At 40.2% G+C, this 19162-nt stretch overlaps 1 protein-coding gene across 1 annotated transcript in view; it reads right to left on the bottom strand.

Moving 5' to 3' along the window:
* Positions 1-1141: 1141 nt before the first annotated feature.
* LOC124157861 (ubiquitin carboxyl-terminal hydrolase 48-like) overlaps positions 1142-19162 on the bottom strand; it is a 415786-nt gene continuing 397765 nt past the window's right edge. Inside the window, exons 18-19 of the mRNA XM_046532911.1 lie at positions 12199-12274; positions 1142-2645 (exon numbers count right to left, since the gene is read on the bottom strand). Coding sequence (XP_046388867.1) covers positions 2623-2645; positions 12199-12274 — 99 coding nt within the window. The 3' untranslated portion in view covers positions 1142-2622. The remainder of the gene's footprint in view (positions 2646-12198; positions 12275-19162) is intronic.

The following is a 19162-nucleotide window of genomic DNA, read 5'->3' as shown; positions in this document are numbered from 1 at the left end:
ATAGCATAAATAAAAAGCCTTAAGTAACAGCTCAAAAAAGGTAAAATGGGTAATGTCGGATGTATATGGCTCGGATGATGCCTTTTTTATGTTTTGAAATCTTAATATTCTATTCCTGATATATTAATTTATAAATTTCTGAGAAATTTTAATGATTTTTAAGAGGTTAGTTACTAAAGCCCGTAAAAGTTAGATCTAATTACAATTTACAGATCCCTAGGCAAATAAAGTAATTATACAGACAATCCTTCAATTAATTGGGATGAAAAATAGTCTGCTCACTATCGTCAGATCTGACTGGAACAAGCAGTGAAATGAATTTCATAATATCAGTCGGAAAATGGTTGATTTAAAACTGTAGAGGTTGCGTTTTTCCTCACTTACATGAAAAAGAGTTGTCGTCAATACATTAAGAGTGATGTAGGAATAATACGATGTGCTGTACTTTTTCCTTTCTTAGTAAAATTTCCATATTTGAACACTATATCATCTGTATCCATTTTGTGTCTTTCTTTTTTTACATCTTTTGTTTTTTCCCTCCAGCAGTAAAGTGCAAGTTAAACAAAAATGAATGAAGCACAGGCCAATTAAAAATTTATTTGTAAATGAGCGAGTCGAAAGCCCTAAAGCGAGGCGAACCTCTCATAGGGTGTCTAATTCCTACATTTATATATTTCTACTTTAAGAAATATTTGTACTAGGAGGAATGAGAACATGAACATTATTATTATTAACCAATCGGGAACGATTAAAAAATTACATTCAAAAGCTATCCAATGGAAGGAATAAGTATGTGAAAAGAAAAACCGGCGCGAGGAATATTTTACCAGGCATGTGATTGGTGTAACTCAATTAGTGTCAAGCTGAATAAAATAAATCAGCATGGCATCAAATAGTGATGATAAATGACCACACAAAGTATTCACCCGACTTCGGGTATCTTCAGCACAAACCAAATTTATATCCCCATTAAACGTGAGGCACCAGGTATATGACAGCTAAAAATACCTGCGTGAAACAAATTGATAGCTAGGCGTTTGGGTTTAAAATAAAATGAATTGGATGACGCGAAAAAGCCGACAGAATATTAAAAAACCCTTCATCTATAGAGAAGGGGCATGGGAAAATGAGACACGTTAGATGGACACAGTCACGAGCCATTTTATTTCCTCCATTAAACCTACAAGTACATTTTAAGTTACATTACTCAACGTATCAAATATATCCAATGCCCTTATTTACACAGTGCACACACATAATTGTGTATGTACTGAATTACATACTACATGAATTGGAAATAGGTTATCAAAATCAAAAATATCTCTCAAGGGTTGAGATATATTTTACATAAATATTTTTATTGAATTACCCTGATTAAACTTTTAATCAGAGTAATTCAATGCAATGCATATCTCGTGTATGCATCTACATGGAGAGAGAGATTCATTAACAACTGAAAGCATCGATAGCAGAACAGAGGATTAGCGATGCGTATACAATTAAACCACAAAACTTAGTCCGCGTTTCTTTACTATAAGCTATTGGGGTTCATAAATAAATTAGCATGCAACAAAAGTTACGCAATAGAAAAAATAAATGTCAGCAGTGGGTTCCCTTCACCTCTATGAAAGGGCACAGAAATCTTATCTATGCTTTATAATTACTTAAAATAACACCAGAGCCTATCGGATTACACGAAATGCTTACGATCACAAGTTCACCGAGCAGTGCCTTCCCACGAGAATAAGCACAGAGCGGAGTGGTCGTCAAATAAACTGTATAAGGAATCGACGACTTCACACCGCCAAAAATCAACATTCTCGCGACCAGCCTACCAGATGACGCCGCTCCCCGGGGTGATTAGGAAAGACATTAATACCCACAGCGAAATACTTCCACTTCATTTGTACTCCTCCGCCGCGCGCTTCTTCATTTTCGTTTCTTTTTTGTTTCGCCGAAGCAAAGCGGCGGCTTTCGCCCCCCATTGCCCAGGGGTCCGCAGTCTTCTTCGCGGTCGCCGCCACTTCGCAGGTGATTAATAAGCCATCTGGAGGACCCCCCTCCACCCCACAGTCACTACCCGCCGTCAAAATGACTGCTCTTCCCTCCTTAAATGCACTTGGTGATTGAATGATTGCTTGTCCCGGAGGAGAAATGTCGCCGCTGCCTAGGCGGAGATCCCCCCACCACAAATTTCTTTTTCGGCGCAAGGGAGGAGTGGGTGGAGAGCAGGGGCGGTGCGGAAAAAGGAACACTTGTTCCGAATTCCGCGCCAAAAAGATATATATAAAAAAAAGGCAGCTAGGCCCAGCTCACAGTCAACACTACAGCACTCCAAACCCCCCCCCCCCTCCTCTTCTCCAAGTTCCGCGCTTCCATATTTATCACACAACAATATGAGAACGGCCGCCTAATTTATTGAAGTGCGGGCAGGCCGGCCGGCTCCGACAGGCCGAGTTCGCAATGAAAACTCAACCCCCCCCCGGTTTGACATGCAGTCGTCCAAAAGTTGCGATTCGGGTGAACGGCAGTCTTCTGTCATCTCTCCTTTTTTTCCTCTTTGTTTCATTCTTCGAAGAAGGCCCCGAGACGCAACTCACTCCAACGATCCAGGGTGATACGTTAGCTGGACAGCAGTCCCGTACCTGAAGGGAGAGAACGGAAGCAGGTGAGACGGCAGGATCGTGACATGGAAGTGCAAAGAGGGCCTCGCGAATTCGTTACCGAAGACGATGAATGCCAAATGCAGGCGGAATAATGCGGGATACCCACAATTCATCAGACGGGAGGGCAATAAAAATGAGGAATCAGATTGAGAATGCAAAAGTATCTTATCTAGAATACATCTCCTAGAACCTTATCATACCCGGTAACAAATGTTATAGACCAGATTCAGAATTCAAAGCATAAAAATTTTAAACATTTGAACACATTTCATATTTCGGAGGGGGGAAAATTCAACACTTGAAAAAAAAAGAACTCCAATGCAATGCAAACTCGGGAAAAACGATAGAATTTCTCTCAAATTCATTTGGATTTCCCCAATTTTAACACAAAATTTTAAAATAATCAGACAAAGCAATGAGTAATAATTTCAATGGTTCAAGAGTTCAACCAGACCAAGTAAAAATTTTGCAGCCATTTTGATCGCGAGAAAATTCAAATTTGAAGGACATACATGAAAGAGATCACTGCAAGTTTATATTCCATAGTTTCCACTTTGAACCAAAAATATTCATTAAAACGAGTTTGGCGCAAAATTTGTTCACTAAAATAGGAGATTAGAAAAGGTAACTCACCAGGAGTCAAAATAAACATGGCTAACTTTTTCCATATTATGTGAGCTCAGGGAAGAGTGTACAAAAGACAGCCAGTTGACTATAGAAATATTCTAATCCTAATCCATTAGAAAAATGAATTTTTAACATATGATAAATCAAACTAAAGGAGAAAGAATATCATCATACCAGCATAAAATTGGCCACTTAAAAACACACAAAAGCAATTTCACAGAAGGCAACACAAGCACAAATATGAAACACAGTCATCGAACACCGTGTATTTTTTTTTTTTTAGATATTTAAGGTTTTCAATTCCAGGAGAAAGCTGCAAGGAAAAATAAACTTTTAGACGAAATAAAATTACTACGTGCAAAAATAAATTCTCCACCACTTTAATCTTTGAACTGTCATATTCTTTCAGCAGATAATCGAACAGGGAACATTCACTTATTAACGAGGATGATTTTTGCCATTTTTAAATCCCTGCCCCCAACCCACTGCGTAAAATAACATGAGATTTTGGCGACTCCTCCACATAAATAAAGTCATAAAACAAAATAATTTCTCGTTAAATTTTCATTTTCTGGATCTTTCGCTTCCGATGGTAGGATTAAGGGTTATTTCATTGAAAGGAACAACTTCCTGTTACACGGAAAACTCCGATGTATCGTACCTGACTTTTAAGACGGAGAAGTAGAGGCTTTTACTTTTTTTCTTCTAGTCGCCTACTCATTTTTAGCGATGAATTACTCGCTTAAAACTTACATATTGAAACTTTCAGGGTATTTAGAGTATTCTATTTCAACATTTGCTAATACCTCAAATATAAAAAATTTTAAGCTGGAGAAAATACTGAAATAAAATTTTCAAATTTGAGAGACAGTAAAATATTCTTCTACTGTTAGCTTTTACGACAAATTTCTATTACATATACCATGAAAATTTCAAATCAAGCGTAAATTTTAAACGGAAAATATATTTTATTTTGCATTTCGCTCAAACTTTTCTAATAACTCGTCTAAAAAGGATTTGAGTGAAGACGCTTTTAGGCTACCCATCACAATTTAACACTACAAAATGCGATAAGTACGAGAGAACAGCAAACACCACTTTTAGTAAGACTTTACGACGAATGTCAGGCCCTCAATTTCGATCTCTAATGGACGCACACCACAAGATCTTCCCACGTCACTCCTCCCACACGGACACATAATAGATTGAGCCACTGACCATCCCCTCCACCCCCACTACTATTAGTACCTCCCACCCAAACCCCCCTGGGAGGAGGGGGGTGGGAGGCCCTCGTGTCTCTCAGGCCCTGCTCTGCTTTTCCTCTCATGCCGGAGTGACTTATGGAATGTGAGCACCATCTTGACAGCCCTGCTAATAGGAGCATATCTCAGTGCCGGGACGGTGGACGGCCGTCGTTCGATCTCTAGTCCCCGGCAGAAGACAGTCCTCGAGTGGGCCTCTCCGTCAACGACCGAATTAGAATGTGTGGACCCTTCAACACGAGAGAGCCCGCGACCGTAATGTCTCCATCCGATCCCCGTGATGACTTTTCCCCGAATGATTCCATCGCACCCTGCTCGCCAGGGGCGACAAAAAATAGCACCCATCACACACAATGTAACTCAAACAGAAACAAGACACCACTCCGCCTCGAACGGATCAGACTTATATTTTTTTATTTCACTCCCATTTTCTTCCATTAGAATCGTACTCCATGGACCGTAAGTTATTGAAAACAATTCCCAACTCCACCAGAGCGAAATTTTTCCATGACATAGCTCTGCGTCGACATCATTTTTACCTACGGGGAAACAGGAGTGATGGCGAAATTTTCCCCAGGTTTTCAGGGCGATGTGATTGACTATTGAGGACATGGGGTCTCCTACCAATTTTGTTTTTAGTAGGTATACCAGTAGTGTACTAGCTACAACTTAACAACGAACGCGGTAGGATAACCAACAATCTCTTAATAGCCAGGGATGATTGAGTTACTCGCTTTTTCTTTAAACAAATTTTACCCCATCGCTAAATTGATAAAAATGGAATTCCTAATGGACAACGGTCAATATTCCCTTCGTAGAACAACTCTTGGCTAAGTAAACATCAGATACGAGCCACAAAAATAGAAAAGGTAACACTTTTGTAGCGTAATGAGTGGAGGATGTGATAAATTCCGCTAAAGCTTCGATACGCACAACGAACAGTTAACAAGGTCATTGTACCCAGGAAGAACTGATGAATGCGAGAAAAAATGAGAAACCTTAGAGGAAAACGGTCGATTGGGCCAAACATGAGGGCATCAGCGATCTCAGTGCCTGATCAACATGATGACGACAACTAAAATAACGTGAAAATAACAGTTTGACATTTTGAATGAATAGGTACAAAAGCATGCCGCGTATCGGATCTTCTTCTGAGTTATAAGTGAGGACCTCGGAGCGGTAAAACTCTATTTATGCAATTCCTTCGCCCTAAGGATTCATTTCAGGAACCATGGAAGCCCCCTTTCCACTTCCCTGAATTCCTTCGACTCCTCTTCTCCCCATCCTACCGTTGGGAAGGGTGCTCGCGAGAGGACAAATTGCTTGAGGCCAACGACGGGAATTGTTCAAATACTTGCTGCAATTAACGGGGCGACCCTCCCATTCCCCATCCTCGCGACTCCAATTGTGTCTGCGTCCGAGACCTCCAACCCCCGTGCCCTCGACATTCTCTGCAAAGGCTAGCAACGGGCGCCTACTAGCGCAATACGACAGGCTCCGAACTTTCCCCGGAATTAAGAAGATGAAAAATAGCAATACCATCACTAAATTACTTGAAACATTTAACTTATGAGGACGTATCACTTCAGCTTGTCCGATCTTCTTTTCAGGAACGATTTATTTGTTTATAACTATAAATTCAATCATGAAATAAAAGTTATGGCTGACGTTTCGATGCTTGACTAGGGCATCGTCATCACGATAAATAAGTATATCTACGCCAATGACTCCCGACCGGATCGTCGAAACGTCGGCCATGGCTAATGTGACCCGGTTGAGAATCCAAGAAGAATTCCTTCAATTAATGAAATCATCTTGAAACGATGGGGGTGTATAAAGTACACCCTTGTAAAGATTTCATAATCATAAGCCAGCGATCTGCGGATTGGTTTGACGCAGTTCTCCACTTCATTCTCCAATCAGGTGACCTCTTCATAATAACGTATTTCTTCTATTCTATACCCTCAAACACTTGTCTCATATAACTCATTTGGGGCATTCCTTTGCCTTTCTTCGCTTTCAATTAATTGTCTTTCCTTATCTTCATCAGAACATCATACGTAATGATTTGGTCGATTACATTGTCCTGCCTCCTTCTTAGGAATTAGTAAATTTGCTTGCATTTGAAAATTTTGAAAATTCCACCTTAGCATTTTCTTAGATTAAAAATTTTTATAGTTGAAATACAGAGTTTAAAGGTCTATTCTCCATACCCTGCAAATTTTTAAGATGAAAACCTGACTTTTAAACGAGCAATTCATGTCGAAGAAGGAAAAATACGACAGGTTTGGAGGTAGTGATAAGTCCTTTTAACACCTCTTCTTGCTCTCCTACATACAATACTCTAAAATGTAGGATGAAATTGATTAACAGCTTTAAAGTAAGATATGTATATTGAAAATGGGTATCTCATCTAGAGATTTCGAAAACACACTATAGCATTGAGAATACATCCATAATAATCCACATCAAAGAGAAATACAGCGAAATGAGTTGCTTTGGAAAAGAACACTTATTAAGGGTAAAATTTCATGCATACTATAGCAATCTGAGGGAATATAGCCTAAATCATGGTTATTTACAGGTTAAATTGTGCGCATTTGTTCTTAGCTCAGGCTCTAGATACAGAATTGCAACGGCAGGGTCGGGGGTAAAAAAAAAAAAAAAAAAAAAAACACCAGACCCCATCTCTGGTCCCATTCAGGTCTGATTCTAAAAGCATTTTATTTATTACAATAAAAAATATGCTTTTTTATAAGACATTATTATTTAAAGTCAAGCACGCCCATTGAATATCACCACTTGTGGAGGAAGTATCTACTCAAGAAAACCGTATGCGAGTGCAGCGAAACAGGGACATATCGAAACAAGTGACAGTGGATGATTATAAACGCCAAACAAATCACATAGTCAAACAGCCGTGGTTATGGCATAATCATACATTTACTTAATCAAACAGCCGAGGTTACGGCATAACCTTATGTTATGAATGACACACATTATTCCACGAAAATATTAACTCGAATAGCACCGTCATAATCTTTTACGATTGACCGGCCTGAGCGGCCGTAAATGACGATTGATTTGAATGCGCAATATCCTTTTCCTCGAACGATTATATCCACATTGCACCAATCACGTGCCCGAGTCCTACTCTCGCCAACCGCTCGTTCCAGGGGTACCCCACCCCACACCCTTTGCAGCCCTCCCCTTAACGACCAACGGCGCAACTTGCTTACTCACTGCACCCCCTCTTCTTCCGCACCCCTCGTCGCGCAGGTGGCCCTATCTGCACCTCACAAGGCTTTACCGGATTTTGATCACTCACGCCGCACATATTGCGAGGCATTCCCAAGGGCCTCCTCATGGAGTCAATTACCGCCATGAATAATTAGTTTTCGGGACTTCTGAGCGCATGACGAACTATCGCGCCTAGCGCTCGCTTGGGAGAACGGGAGATTCATCGAAGGTCTATTTCACCATAGGATAGACTCCCCGATTTTCTCGGGGCAGGAAATTCGATTTACCTAGGTTAATTACGGCGTAAGTGATCTTAAATCAAGGAAAGAACGGAAAAATAAAAATCGCCGTTATAAATGCTTCGTAATTTCATTACAAGGTTAATTACTAATGGATTTGTTCCTCTTACTACGAATACGATGTTATATTGCTGCATTGCCCTTATTCACGATCAGTCGTGCATTTCGATCCAAAATATACCTCATAACAATCCAAATGAAATATTAGGGTATTTTCGTAATAGTATTACCTAAGTTTCATACGAACGTAAGAAGGGAATTTGAAATTTTTCACTTCGTGTCTAAGAATAAATATTGGGATTACTAGGGAAATATCTTTTCAAAGTATTGCCAAATTGAAAAATATGAATGAAATTCCGGACTACGAAATTGCATAAATGTTTACATTTGAATTGAATTTCCTCTGACTGTTAAACACATTGTGCGATAATAGGTAATGGAAAAATTAAAACGCAAGAAGAGCTTAAAATTAAACGCAGCGATTTTCCAAAAGATTTTCATCCGCTAATGCATTTGAAGGAGGCAAATGGCCTAGTGTGAACAGCGCTTGGTAACTCATCCAAAGATCTCGGGCCGCCCGAGATCATATCTCGGGAAAATGTTCTGGACAACTCAATCAAAAGTCTCAATTTCTAAGGTGGCCCAAGGAAAGAACCCGCCCCCCTCACCTTCAGCTGTGAAATTAATATTCCCGCGACTTTTCCTGGGGTCAGTTACACCCCAACGCATCCAAAAACCTCTTCGGGTTGAAGCAATGAATGAGTAATTATATTTGAAAGTAATTGCGGCTCATGACGTCTTCCCATTTTCCTTCCATTTCTATTCATGACATGGAAGCCCTTACTGCCCTCCGTCGTTCCTCTGGAAGTAAGCCTTAGAAGGACTTATTTGAATTGCATTCCGCATAGTGAGATTCGTACCCACGAATTGTTCACAGAGAGGATTCCCCAGTCGGCCGCTAAATGTGTTGTCACCAACAGCACATTTCAATGGTTAACAAAAGTCACCACACGTGTCGCTGGCACGCAGAGGGATCCGATTATCGAGAAAAAAATAAGCTTAAATTCTGGGTGTTAACCGAAATTTACATCTGTGATATATCACATTCAAAACGTTCCAATTCTATTCCCATAGAGTTTTTTATTACTATAGTGTAGAGTATTAATGGCTATTCCTCAGCACTGAAAGTACTAAATTACAAATATTGACAATAAATCGATCGATCTGCCCTCATTGGCGTGCGGCGGACATTTTTGGAAACAGAAAATAAAATTCACCATCAGTGGCATTGTGAAGGAAGCTTCTACGGGACGGACAGGGGCGTCCTCTGTGCAATGCTCGCTCACGACGCATTATGTGGGCCGGCAAGAAGTCTCCTCCGGTACGGACGTAGTTCGTCATGAACACTTAGCGTGCGACGGCAAGCAATCATGCGATAGATACTTCACGGGCTAAAAATAACTGGGAGCAGCCGATGGAGGTGAATATGCACATTGTTTCACGCACTGAAAGACGAACGATCGTCCTTGGAGAGAGCTATCCACGCATCGCTGAAGTGGACCCGCAATGCTTTTTTATGAAACACACTTCAACGAGAGTAGAAAGCGACAGCGGAGTCTTTATTTAAGAACGCCAAACAGCAACGCTCCAGATTTAATAAAACCGAACCCGATGTGGACTTGGAGCATGCATCAGGGCCAATAGCTTTTACAGATTATATCCTCTAGGGGAGGGAATAGGATTTATGTAAGTTTAGGTCAAGTTGTTTCAAGTAAGGGCACCCCATTATATTTCACATTTGAAGTAACAGTGAAATAAAAAAAATCAAATACGCTAGTATGCCAAGGCAGTAGTACGATAAGTCAAAGCGGAGGGCGGTGGACAGCAAAATAAGTTCCTCATTTCGGGGGAGAATGTTCGTCCCCGCTCATCTAGGCCACTGCTCAGGGCAGATCAGGTAGTTGTCAGGCGTAAGAAAATTACCATCGGCCATGGGCGAGCAAAAACACGAACTTACGACTCCAAAGCTCAATGAAATGGAACTAAAATTAGAAATTTTTTAAAAAGAGCTAAGCAATTTTCAAGACGTCCTGAGGTCAAAAAATGAAACCCTTAAGTTTACCTCTCCTAAAGCTATCAAGATTTCAAATCTTAAACAATAATTATATTATGCCAAGAGAATAAATTGATCAACAACCACTCTTTTATTCTAAGCTTAACAATTTTCCCATGACCGAATACTGAAGTTTTAAAGCCCTTCATTTGATCCCTCAATTCCAAATATAACATACATATACCTGGAAAATAGATGTAACGATAAGAAAAAAATATCATTTCAGTGTGTTAAGAAAAAGTAAAAAACGAATCAAACACACAGCTCAATTCACAAATCAACGGATAAATAATTTAAAGTGGTTATACGAACTTAAGGAGAGCAACTGAAATCGAAGAGAAATTACAGAGTACCTACTTGACATTGGAAATCGGCTGAAAAATTATTAAGTAACTAACGTGCAATGAGCCTCACCATGGGTTATTTAATTTAAATTTAAGAACACATATTCCTGTTAACACGAACGGTGATACTTAACCTAAATTTAATAACTTTCGCAAATATTTCTACCCTATGAATACGCATAGTTCTTTGAAGCGTAAGTTCCACCGCCATCCAATGCTTTATGCCATTTTCCACTTTAACAAACAGGATTTGAATTTTTTTTAGTAATTAGGCATTAGTTTTCAGACATGATCGCAGAGTAGTCAGCGCTAAACGTTAACGAAGTCGTATTTATTGTTTTTTGGTGTCCCCCACGTTCCATATCGGTTATTACCCAACATTTAATAGCCTATGCTAATCACTTTTGCTGACGGAACGAATGATGATTCACTCCGAAAAATTAACCAGCAACGTCCATTAAACGTCGGGCAAAAACATATATAAAACTCAGAGAACACCTGAAGAAACCAAATACAGCGGTAATGACCCACGAAAGCTTCACGAAGACAACTGAAAGTACACAAGAAAATCTAAATTTTCATACCTAAATTATTTTCTAATCTTATCCCTCACACTAAAAATAAGTAGTAATCGCGATTATTAGCTATAATCATCAAATTATAAGGCAAATGAAAGTCGAAGGTATACGATTTTGAGAGCATCCATGAATCTGATAATAATTTCCTCATCAAAAGCTCCTCCATATTATTTCTACGTTTTGGGGGCAAGTTGGGAAATTACAATATGAGTATAAACACATAATAGACTGAACTGGCATTAAATCACTAATCATTCATGTTAATCTGAACTCGATAGTGATATCTGGACACATGAAGGATCATTTAGAGATAGTAAGGCGTTTCCTCAAGGTTATGGGAGCGAGTCTCTAGGGCGATTCTATATCATTTCCCATATTACCAAAGCTGAATGGTAATCCATATTAATGGAGTGCAGTTTACACATCCTTACTTTCATTCACTATACATTGATCTGTATACTTACATGATTAATTCAATGAAATTGCACGCGCTGAAAATCAATTCATTTCCGCAGAAATAACCATAACTCTTTCACTCACCAAACACTACACATACGCGACTAATGATTGCACAAGTATCAATCATTGTAACCAATTCATTCTCACCTGGAAGAGTCAAAATATGATCTATAATAGATAAATACCACGAAAGAAGCTCAGACGCACAAAAACTTGGATTTAAAGTCAATGGAAAGGAGACACTTCATTCACCCTTGCGAGATCGGATCACGGGGTAAAAAGGAGGCTGCAGACTTCACATTAGCATCAGCCAGAAAAAGAGAGAAGCGGCTTTCGACGCGATGGGAGTAAACGCTGGAAATCATTGCCCTTCCTCCCTGACCAAAGAGAAGGACGGGTGTCACATAAACTAATCCCTCCTCGTGGGAACATAAAAACAATCAGCAGAGCGCTCTGCTCACGGGGGAGAAAATGTTTTAAATCAGCCGCGAGCGGGGATTCGCGATCAAACGGCCCAAGGCGGAGAATGGGCGGGGACCACCGCGACGGCGGCGGGGGAAGGCAGAGAACGCGGGCGAAGGAGATGAAGAAGGGCCGGAGGAGCACTTGCCTTTGAATCCTTCCTCTGGAGCGGCGTCTTTGTCGAAGTCACCCAGCAGCATCGGGTCTTCCCACGGCTCATCCGCCTGTGAAAGAGAGAGAGAGAGATGGAAATTAAAAAAGACCGAAGAATAATGCACGCTATCGTATCGTAGAGAGAGCTCTTTTGGGGAGGAAATACACAGACCATGGTTCCCACTCTAACTAAATTATAAAATTCACGTTTTTTTCCAGGTTTTCACGGTCTAGATGTCGTCAAATACACGGTTTTTAGATGAATCATTTCAGGCAGAAATATTGATCGCGTAACTATCATCGGCCGCCCGTTAACTAAAAATTTAACAAACGCGATAGACGCCATGAATGCAGACGCAGCAATGAACGTGCTCTCTCTCCTGACGTCACTTATCGTTTGCGAAAATTCACCTTCCGCTTAAGGTTGTGAGCGGGAAAATGGAGGGACCAGGGTGCCAGGGAAATTAAGAAGCGTTTGAATTTTCGCCAGGGTTAATGAATACTTTGGTTACCAGTCTTCCGGCTTTGGTACAGGCATAAGGTCAATGAGTCATCACGGCACACGGACCAATAATTAATTGCGCTTAGGATTTACGTGTGCAGGTAAATGCGTGGACTGTGTCTGCGAGTGACTGACCTTGAAACATGATCGACATATCAATTTTTCTTTCGCTCTTTCAATCGTAGTTCTAAAATCATGTTGGAGAGATTTTTAAAGTTATACGACTAAATTCACGGCTTTTCCAGGTTTCTTTTTTTCACGGCAGACGAAATTCACGGCTTATTCACGGTTGAGTGGGAGCCCTGATAGACATGCGACTGAAATGAGATTTTTATCATTAAGAAAATTCACCAAAATTATTACCTCACATAAAAGTCATGCAACTGGTTACAGTAGTATTGATTCAAACACTTTGAAAATCGCCTTTGGAAATCCCTCTTTGCCAATTTGAGTGTCACTCAGGGAATTCAAAACAGGATGATGCAAGCGATCGTATAGTACAAAAGAGCTCTTTCCGGCTATATTCAAATATGCAGTTTGTGTGCATAATGTGGGATTATCACGACGAATTTCAACCCACAGAATTAATATTTGAGGTATTCTGCCGGTAAGGGTAGGGGGACATGGAACATTTCCAAGTCAACCTGCCTGCCTTCCTTGTTATATTTGGATTCCCTCTTAAAATCATAGTAAGAAAACGCTTAAAGGACAGCGAACGCGATCCTATCGCACAGAAGAGCTGTGCCATTTAAAAACATACAAGTGTATGCAATGGAGGAAAATAAGTGTACAAGTGGATGTAATGGATAAAAGTGTTAAACGCAATCTTCACATCAAAGAAATTCTACTGTTTCAGTTAAATTTACATAGGTAGATAATATTGGAAAGCACCCCTGCGAGTCAATTAGGTATATGAAAATAACAGCCTTTATAGGCGTTAATAATAGATTGTACAATTAGCTCCTATGGCCAATCGCCAATACACTTGACGGCCGCGTCGTTACATCAATAGCTTTGGCGCCTTTATCATTTACATAACTAACTCGGCTGGCTCTCCTGTTATATGAAGCTTCCTTCTTTAACATAAAATAAATTAATATAAGGGACATAAGGTGATATAAGAGATTGGTTCGTATAGAAGAAGGCCACATTCAAACATATGATGAGCTAGTTTACCAATTCTTGTTAATTTTCCATTATGATAGAGTTTAAAAAATAATGAGAAACGTATTTACGGGTTTCTCGATCCGCATGCCAACTCCTCGAGATATCGTCGGCCCTAAGCCTTTCGTAGATATGTCGAGAACGTCAACAACTTAAATGAAAAAAAAATGATCGATTCACCGCTTCTCATGGGCCTCACAAATCGACCGTACGTGATTTGCCATTGTTAACTCTATTGAGAGCGATTCCTTCCGTGAAAGCTTCTCCCTGAACGTGTAAATGAACCAGTACTTTAATGACGTCACCAACGTCTACTGCAAACTTAAGATTGCAGGGGAAAATTCCAAAGATATTGCTGACCACCAAAGAGTCTGTGAAAGCGTGAAACGATGGCCAACACTGACGTCACACGACAGCTTAAATTTCTGCGATTAATCTTTTTTAAAACAAGAAGAGTTGTTACTGTCAGCGCAGAAATTTAGAGGATAACAGTTTGGATGCGAATAATTGAATAATGAAAAAATACAAATGAATACTATCTGCATCATGACTTGTGCTCAATAGGTAACATAATGCTGTAGCTATAAATTTTAAAGATTTCCTTTAAGTTGTAACGATAAAAATTGCTCGTGCTAGAGGGTTTTGGAAAAAAAACCACCATAAAACTTCACTCATAACTTGGAAAAGCCATTCAATTGAGCTGGAACACCTTTTAGATACAATTTTGCCATATGTACTGTAAGAAATTTCAGTCATTTATGCGTGGAAGAAAAATATCAACTTTGAATTCTATAAAACTCTAGAATCAAAAAATGAGTGTCGATTATTCCGAATTACGCTTGCAATGATCCAAGCGAGTGTTCCTCGCATAAGATCTTCTCTGCTACCTGTAAATAATCATTGCAGATATATCACCAATCACATGACTGTGGCTTTCTCCAAGTCACAGACGTCCCGGAATTGATAGGGATGGCAAGGGGGAAATACCATTATTGCCTCAAAAATTAATTTACGAGTTTTAGCGGCGTCGCTAGCCGATCAATAATCACTCCGCGAATCAATCAATTAAATCTGCCGCCGACGGACGCCCTTCGCGAACCGAAGAATGAGAGAAGGGGGATGAGGTTAAGTGAAAGCGGTGAGTTTTACGACTGTGTCGCTCGAAAGGATTAATCTCGCTCTTCTTGACGGCTTCCGTCAAATAAGAAATGCGATATGACGTTCATTTGAGTGGTGATTGATTGTAAACATCGCTCGAAAAGCGTCCGCTGCTTAATAAGATGGCTTCGCGCGGAGTAGGTACGGGGTAGGTAGGTAGGTAGGGGATACAAGGTACGTGGCCAACGGACCTAAGCGGAGTTAATTTCTTAAAGAGCACGATCGACAGCGAACGATAAGGCTTAGAGAGCCTTTCAAGATTTTCTCGGAAGACTACGCCTCACGCAAATTAACTACAGGAAATTGTAAACGAGAACAAGCCCGCTGATGGCAACACAATTCCTGCGACTACCCCCTCCAGCACTCCATTCCCCCTTTATCAATAGCCTCGGGTCTGTTTATTCTTTGCACTAACGAGCTGCTTCTCTCTAATAATGGCGGGAGCGACCAAAACGGAATCGATTCTGATCGATTTCACGACGCATGAGGAGTAGGAAACGCAACGAGAGAGAGAAAAAAAGACACAATGGATGAGAGCAGACGCATTGCTTGAGCAGTTCGACTGCCACAGTTGAGCTAAATAATGAACTCGTCGATCGGAAACATTTCCACGGTGGACGCGCAACAAGTGACTGTAAAAACACCAGGAAGTAAGACAGCACGGGCATTTGTTTTAAAACATACTGTTTTTACTAGAGAAACAATTATAAACACCTTTCGAAGCTGATTTACTCTATTTCGCATGCTTTTTCAGGCTTGAAATATCACAGTGCTAACCTAATTTCTTCACTTTTTGCGAATTGAAGGCGCATCTTAAACCCCTTTTCTTTTCCAATAACATCAAGTTAGATCATTCACTTTCCAAAATTCCATAAAACAATAACTATTCATTCATATTGACAATTATATAGTTTTCTTTATAGCTGAATAAACTATAAACTTAACTACTTTCATTAAAACGCCCATAAGTTAAAACTAAAAATAAAAATTACTAAAAGCAAGACAACAGAGATATGAAACTATTTACATAATTGTTAACGATAATACGATAGCAAGCTCACAGTAGGACCGAGAACATCCACTAATAATTTTCAGCATAACGACATGCCGGTAGGCGCTTTTGCTCAAGCAACACATGACATTTGCAATATAAATATTATTTTAAATATATACCGGCGAAAGTAAACTACTACGATTTCTCGAGGCTCTTTATCATGTCATCAACAGTGGGCATTACCCATCAGGTGATAACGATCATTAATTACTAATTAAACAAATATTTTAGGGAAGATAATATTTGACAGTATTTCCTAATAACTAAATCACCTGAAGGCTAGGTAAATTATTTCATAGTTGTAACACCCAAGTTCAAAGATAAGCACACCAGGAGTAAAAGATTCTGAAGAAGATCTGTAAGTTAGGAGGAAAAATGAAACGTTGACTGCAGAATATTAAACCTCGATGACAGAAGGAACATAAAAAAAACCACAAACTCCATTTTTAGCAATTCAAAGAATCGTCCTGTGGGCAGTTAAAACGCTTAAGCAGCATTTGCGCATGTCAAACAAATTTTAATGAAAGCAAGCACATTTGAAAGACAATTTTGAATTGGACTCCGATAGAAATTGGCTTAACTCCGTTCAATATTTCGTATCCACCAAGGAATGTAATGCATTACACATGCTTGATTTATTCATACTGTATTTCAATGGCGAGACATCATTCATTCTGGAAAACTTGACATTTGGGTCAAAAGTTGACGTTGATAAGATACAGAGAATCATCTTGTACTTCACTACAGTTGACCATAGTTTTTACTCAAATTTTCCACAAGATTGACGATTTACTCTGTATCCTCTTTCCTTCTAACTTTTCCTAAAAAGGCTGATCTTTAAATTTTTTTCTTCTCGTTTAAGAGATAAAAGATCCATTTTAGGCCTTAAACAAGACGCACATGCGGGAGTAATCATCACACTTTTTTCAACTAAATGCGCAGCCGAGGCGTCGCCGCTCGAATGCCGACAGCCGCGGACAAATCAATCGAAGACGCGAGCGGGAATTCCTGGGGGAAGGCGATTAGGCCCTGCCGATGCCTTTTCTGGGCGGATAATGAGCGCCATTCTGGACGCAGGAAAGGGACGGGCGTGGTGGGGGGGGGGGGGGGGCGGGGATTCCTCCGCGGAGCACGCAAAGTTGTCGTCATTCGGCCGGGAACGGAGATACACGCGGAGCAGTGCAGGTGACATGATGGAATCCATACCGCAGGAGACGTAGATTTGGCGGAGATGTTGATGGACGTGGAGAGAGGGGGAAAAGTGGCCGACCAATCCATTCTCGGACCTCTTCAAATTCCAATCCTTTTCCAAGAGGACAGGAAAATGGCGAGGATGGGGACAGATCTCGTCATAGAGATAAGATTCCTATCCATCCATCCGCTCAGCTTCCATCTTATTCTCCTTTCTGATGGACGGGATGCAGCCCGCGAGGGAATTCGGGCGAACACCTCATCCCCACGAAACCACGAAATTTCGATCCCTGGGTCAAGATTTAAAGAAGGGACAATCCTCGATGAAACATCATCATCAGCCTGGATTCCTAAGCTCATCTCATAAACATTTCAACCTTCTTTTCCCGCTCGATGATCTTTTTAAGTCATTACCCAATCATGTATACATATTAAAGAGGATGTCTGTTTGTCTGTCAGCAATGCGTTTTCATACGGCCGCACGGATTGCGACCAAAGTTGGTACTTAGGTGCATCTCATACTTCCGGACCCCATAGAACTACTTCAGGTTGCGTCCAACGCGTCCTTTCCCATTAACGTTTGTTACGTCACATCATACTACTTCTGCAGTAGGACATCCAGCCAGGTAAGCACAACTCTTGACACGCGCAGAGAAAAAAAATCCTGTTTAATCATAAAATCCGAGTTCCAAGTTTTCCAATTATCTGAGTTATAACCTTTCCGAACAACGCGGGGTGGCCTGCTAGTAAAAGATAAATCCTTTGCTGATACCAAAAGATAGTGTCGATAGAAATGCGCATATCAAAATCCTACGTGGGTTAAACAGGAAATTCGAGCAAATGCATAAGTGGAATCTGAAGAGGAACCTTCATTTATGATGGAACTGTATTAAGTACCACAACTCACTAGAATCATCAATAGGGTGGTTTCCTATTATTTTTTTATTGCCTAAATCGAAAGATTATTACTCCTGGAGAACGTATTCCACGCTTTTAGATTTTTAAATGACAATATCTATTTTTCGCGATTTAATGAAAAGTGAACATTTTCAAGCGCGCGAAAACGCGACGGCTAAGTATGAATGCTGGGAAAACTCCGTGTGACGTCGTTCTGGTTCCCGCTGCCGCAAGTGAAGTGACCTTGGGGCGAGGCTTTGAGCGCTGATACGACGCAGGATGCTAGCAGGTAGCAGAGTACCCTGCTAGCTGGTAGCGTTTGGCTTAAATAAGGATTATTAATACCTTATCAAACGAAGAAAACTTTCCGACCTTAGCCAGCTTTAATAGGTGATTATTAAGACGTGTCTCCCTGAGCTCTGTGCCTCATGCATGCATTGGTAATCTGAGACGATGTAAAAATCCTATCTAATCGTATAGAAACTAGGTCCCTGTGACGTCACGTGGAGTGGCATCGCATGGGCGCCAATCTGGCCTTTTTCAAATGAGGATAAAATTGACCATTACCATTCCTCTAAACCGGTATTACTAAAATCAAATAATTTGTATATTATGAATACACTAATGGTGGGTAACGAATCGCAATCAATGCTTTTCGCTTTCTTTGATGAAGGAAACTATCCTTTTTTCTTTGTTCGAAGTAAATACCACGAGATTAGATAGATCATAACCTTCATTTTGAAACGCGATTCATCACAAGTAGGTACTATACACAGACAGACATTGAGTAGTTCCTAATAATAATAAAAATCTGGGTATTTAAACTCCTTAATTCACTATCGCTTGCCAAAGAGTTCCTCCGTTCAAAAACTGATATGGATATTACGACAAGATTCGAAAAAATTTATGTGCCCAGTTGCTTTCTTCGCCGTACGAGAACATACCCTATCATCCTATAGGAACAAGATGTTTAAGAATGCACTAGAATTCTTC

The sequence above is a fragment of the Ischnura elegans genome, chromosome 4 (assembly GCF_921293095.1).
Source record: "Ischnura elegans chromosome 4, ioIscEleg1.1, whole genome shotgun sequence".
Lineage (NCBI taxonomy): Eukaryota > Metazoa > Arthropoda > Insecta > Odonata > Coenagrionidae > Ischnura > Ischnura elegans.
Note: the sequence above shows the minus strand (reverse complement) of the source record. Positions and strands in the feature narration are given on the sequence as shown.